This window comes from Ipomoea triloba, chromosome 8, assembly GCF_003576645.1.
Source record: "Ipomoea triloba cultivar NCNSP0323 chromosome 8, ASM357664v1".
Classification (NCBI taxonomy): Eukaryota; Viridiplantae; Streptophyta; class Magnoliopsida; order Solanales; family Convolvulaceae; genus Ipomoea; species Ipomoea triloba.
In genome coordinates, this window is record NC_044923.1 from 8,347,069 (window position 1) to 8,351,922 (window position 4,854).

General features: G+C 36.1%; 1 protein-coding gene across 1 annotated transcript; it reads right to left on the reverse strand.

The window, feature by feature from the left end:
- Positions 1-1,075: 1,075 nt before the first annotated feature.
- On the reverse strand, positions 1,076-2,212 carry LOC116028060 (21 kDa protein-like). Its single transcript, XM_031269853.1, has one exon. The coding sequence runs from the start codon at positions 2,169-2,171 to the stop codon at positions 1,563-1,565; it is 609 nt and encodes a 202-aa protein (XP_031125713.1). The 5' UTR covers positions 2,172-2,212; the 3' UTR covers positions 1,076-1,562.
- Positions 2,213-4,854: the final 2,642 nt, after the last annotated feature.

Sequence of the window (4,854 nt, forward strand, 5' to 3'; positions counted from 1 at the left end):
CCGTCGACTCAGCCTTTTGACAACCCCACATAGTATCGGTGTATAGTGGGGGCCCTACAGTACTTAACTATCACTCGACTGGATCTCTCCTTTGCGGTCAACTGTTTATGTCAATTTATGCACAGTCCTACTGATGATCACTAGGGGCTGCTCAAACGTGTCTTATGTTATGTTATGTTAAAGGCAGCTTGGATTATGGTTTACGCCTGACTACGTCGGCATCTTTTGACATTCATGCTTATATAGATTCAGACTAGGCCGGGTGTCCGGTGGACAAGAAGTTAACAAGTGGGTACGCGGTATTCCAGGGTTCCAACCTCATTTTCTAGCTCTCTCGCAAGCAGCGCACGGTGGCTCGTTCCTCGACAAAAGCTGAATACAAAGGACTCACAAATGTGGCAGCCGAGGTAACGTGGATTGTTTCGTTTTTACAAGAACTCAGCTTGCATGTCGGTAATCCAGCAACTCTATGGTGTGACAATCTTGGAGCAACATATCTCGCCGCCAATCCAGCTTTTCACGCACGGACCAAATATGTCAAGATCGACTACCATTTCGTTCGCGATAAGGTTGCTTCTGGGGATTTCATGGTCACTTTTGTGTCTACACAAGATCAGTTAGCTGACATTTTCACGAAGCCACTCCCAGCTTCGCGGTTTGGGGTTCTCCGAGGCAAGCTCAACGTTGTCGCCCACCAACCTTGCGCTTGTGGGGGTGTGTGCGTTATATTTGTGACAATAATTAATAATTGTATTAAATATGTGGTTAGTCAGTTGTGTGCTAGAATGTTTGACTATAGCTTCCCTGTTGTATAAGAGAAATTTAGGTATCCTTAGTGATATAGGACTGTATTCTAACTGATTGAATTGAATGACATAGTTTGAATTCTCATTGCTAGTTCAACAGTCACATAGCTCACATGGCCCAATCAATAATATTTAAAATGTTGTAACCTTTTCAAAAATTCATGAAACTTTTTTTTATTGCTTTAAACACATTTTAGATATTTTAATATTATTTTAAGATTGAAGGTTAAAATTAAAATAATTAAATTAATAACCATAAAGAGTGGATCTACAAAATCAAAAGTAGAATAAACACTCGTATAAAAAGCTAAGGAACAAACTTTGCTTGCATATCACTTACCATCTATATCAATTTAATTTGTAGGAGAACACCATGAGGACAAGTGTTACATACGTAGGATGAAGGAATTCTTAGCTAGACTTGATCGATATGAGCTATACCCAATTGTGCACAAAAACTGTTGCACAATCTACAATACAACATAAAACAAGTAGTTACAGCAGAGCAGGTTATTACACAATATAATAGGATTTACCCAGTATAACTCGAGTAATGACAGCCAGTTTAACTGGCCATTCACGAAAAAAAGCAACTACAAGTAGTCACAGCAGGTTATTACACAATAACAGGATTTATCCAGTACAACTCGAGTAATAACTACGAGTTTAACTGGCCATGAAAAAAACCAACTACGCAACTTGTGCAGACCGAGCAAACCTAACCAATATCGAACTTGTGGTCACTCATTCATTCATTCAAGGAATATTGGTGGCTGTACCAGCCTTGTGCCTAGCAGCAAAGTTGTTAACCAAAGCGAGAGCATTGCTGGTGACTTGTACCACACTTAGCACTTTGGGACTAACAGCACCCTTCACGCTCCCATCCATGGCGGATCCAGAAAACCCATCAAGGCAATTATTCCCATTAGTAATAGCAGTGCTCACCCACGTCTGCACGTTCCCAACTCGCCACGAAAAGCTACGCTTCGGCAGATTGTCCGTCTGGCTCAGCTCCTTGATGGAGCGCTTGAGCTGAGCCACGGTGACGCCCATGTTAGCCATGCAGTCCTTCAGAGCCTGCTTCTCCCTGGGCTTCAGCCCCGCGGTTCGGGTCAGCCCGAGGATGAACTTCGCGGCGGATCCGGCCCGGGCTAGGCCGACCGAGAGAGCGGTTTGGGCGAGCTGGTGCGGGTTTTGTTGGATTGAGTTGGCGTAAGAAGAGAGGGTCTGGACGCATAAGGGCGGGTAGCGCGTGGCTCTGCATGAGGTCTTAATGAAAGTGGTGGGTCCCTGGTTTGCACCATAGCATTGGAAAACCATCAAGGTAAAAACAAGAAGGTGAAGGGAAACAATGGTGGTCCCCATGGAATGGAATGGAATGATTAGCACTTTGCTTTCAGTGCCCAGTGAAGATTACTAGATTAGAGTATGAGTTTGATGCATGGTGTCGGTGCAGGTTTATATAGAATCCAAAAGTTGTTAAGGTTTGACTATGTAATAATAGCTTAAGAAGCTATTAATATAATAATATAGAATTGAAGAAGATTGAGCTGTTGCGTAGTAGTTATTTGGGGGTTTAATTAAATGACTTGGCACGTGATACTTTATTTACAAGCCTTCCAGCTCAGTTCCACACCAAAATGTTTCAATATTTTATTTGTGTTTTGCAAGTTGTAAAATGGTGGTATATAAAAAAGCCGTAAGCTTCTCAAATTCTCCTCTTTTATCTCAACCACCTCATCTCAGTCTGGCATACTAAGCATAAGTTATTTGTATGTGTTTTTTTTTTTTTTTTTGGGTTAGACTACAAGGTTTTTTGAGTAGATTTTAACTATAGAGGTTTTGAACTTTCAATCTTTCTTAACTCGTGAGGGATGAGAGTACACAGCTACTCACGCCAGTCAAATTATTTTGTATGCATGTATTTGGAATGCTCACCTAAATTATTTACTTTTTGACAAGGGTAATTGTGTTACACATATATATAAATATATATGGGTCCCGTTAAAATGCAAACTAGTCGTCTCACACTCTCATGTGAACTTGCGAACTGAATGAATCCACAGTAAGTACTCCCTGAATGCACAGCTACCTCAGCTCCACGATTACTATACGAACGCACCGCACCTACTACATGAATGCACCAAAATTACTACACAAATGCATTGCACCTACTACATGAATGCACCAAAATTACTACAGAAATACACTGCACATATCCGCACATCCTCCAGACATGTCTGGGAGTAGCTGTTGTGCCTTCATGTAGTACTTACCATGCATTCCTTGAAAAGTTTGCACGCACATGCCCTTATATATCTAACAAGATTAAAGATTGTTTGAAATTCAAGTAAAGAGTTAAAAGAAATATTAAAGGAAGGTAATTGTGTTTGGCATGATTTTTTTAAAAAATAATATTTTTTTTTCAAATTTGTCATTCTAAAATGAGGTGGCTTGGAGTTCACATAGAAAAGTTAAAAGGGAAGAAAAAATGTTAACTTGTGAAAAATAAAAAATAAAAAAATTAGTTGTATTTAAATTAGGAAAGTAGACATACATTATTATTTTGAGATATAATAAGTGAAATTGGAGGAGTATATTGTATATCATAAGATCAATTTTTAGACATCAATTATGTGGAATAAAATTGACTAATCATGCATAACTAGATTAAAAGTGCAGTTGTCCTTTGCTAATGATATTCTGATCAAGATGTCTCAATAATATCAATGATCAACTACTCCTCAAATGTATCAAAAATATCATAAACATATTATGATTACTAGTGTAGTAAAAATAGCCTAGTAGAGTTAGATATTTAGATAGGGATGAAAACACTTCTTGAAATAATAATATTACATATAAAACGAACTTTTCCTTATTTTTTTCCTCTTATTCACATGACATATATATTCTAATTAAATTTTTTTAAATGATCATAGTTTTACGAGTTATACTCACTACCTGTTTGATTCAAGAATTGAATTTAAATTTCATAGAGCACAAATTATTTGGAATATTGATTTTTCTTATTTGGTGGGTGGAAAATAAGTTATTAGAAATAATTAGTATACAGATCCAAATGCCCCCTACATAATAAAGATATGAGAGGGTAATAGAAGAATTAGTTATGTTGTATTTTTTTTTTCTTGCACAATGTCTGGAAAATAAAATGCCAAAACATGTCATTATTAACTATTTAGTTCACAGAAAAATATTTTCCGAGAAGAATTTATTAATCAAACTTGAGGAAAAATATATTTTACATTTTTGTTAATAGAAAATTTATTCCAAGGGAAAATTAATTCCTTAAATTTGAGAAAAATAAAATTTTTACTTTCATTTGGTATTTTATTTTCTATACCTTTTAGAAAAAAGTTGCACGCATGAATTTCTATATTATTACTCCCACGTATCTTATCTATATGGAGACATTTAAATTTGTATATTAATTATTTTCAAGAATTTATTTACCACTAACTAAGCATTAAAATCATTATTCTAAGTAATTTATTTTACATAAAAATTAAATTCAAATCCCTTCTCAATTTGTTTACACGAATCACACAGTCCCAAGTGTCTCTAGCTTGAAAGTTCACTCCATTTTTTTTGTAGACTCATTGATGTGGCTGATTGATATATAGAATCCAAAAGTTGTTAAGGTTTGACCATGTTTAATAGCTTATTAAGAAGCTATTAATAATCTAGACGAAGAAGATATAGCTAGAGCTGTGTAGTAGTTATTTGGGGGTTTAATTAAATGACTTGGCACGTGATACTTTATTACAAGCCTTCAAGCTCAGTTTCTCACCAAAATGTTACATTATTTTATTTGTGTTTTGCAATTTGTGAATTGGTATATACAAAAGCTGTAAGCTTCCAAAACCTCAGGTTGATGGTTGAAAAAATAGTTAGGCGTTCGGGATTAATCACCGCTTAATTAGACGCCTTGTATTTTTTATTTCTTAAAAATTAATTTAATTTTTTTTTTGCAAGAATTGAACCCAGGTTCTCCTGGAATTCATCCCCACAAAGAGAGCTCACTTGC

Bases quoted from the DNA above. Each gene is read 5' to 3' on its own strand.
- LOC116028060 (XM_031269853.1), bottom strand. From the start codon at position 2,171: ATGGGGACCACCATTGTTTCCCTTCACCTTCTTGTTTTTACCTTGATG.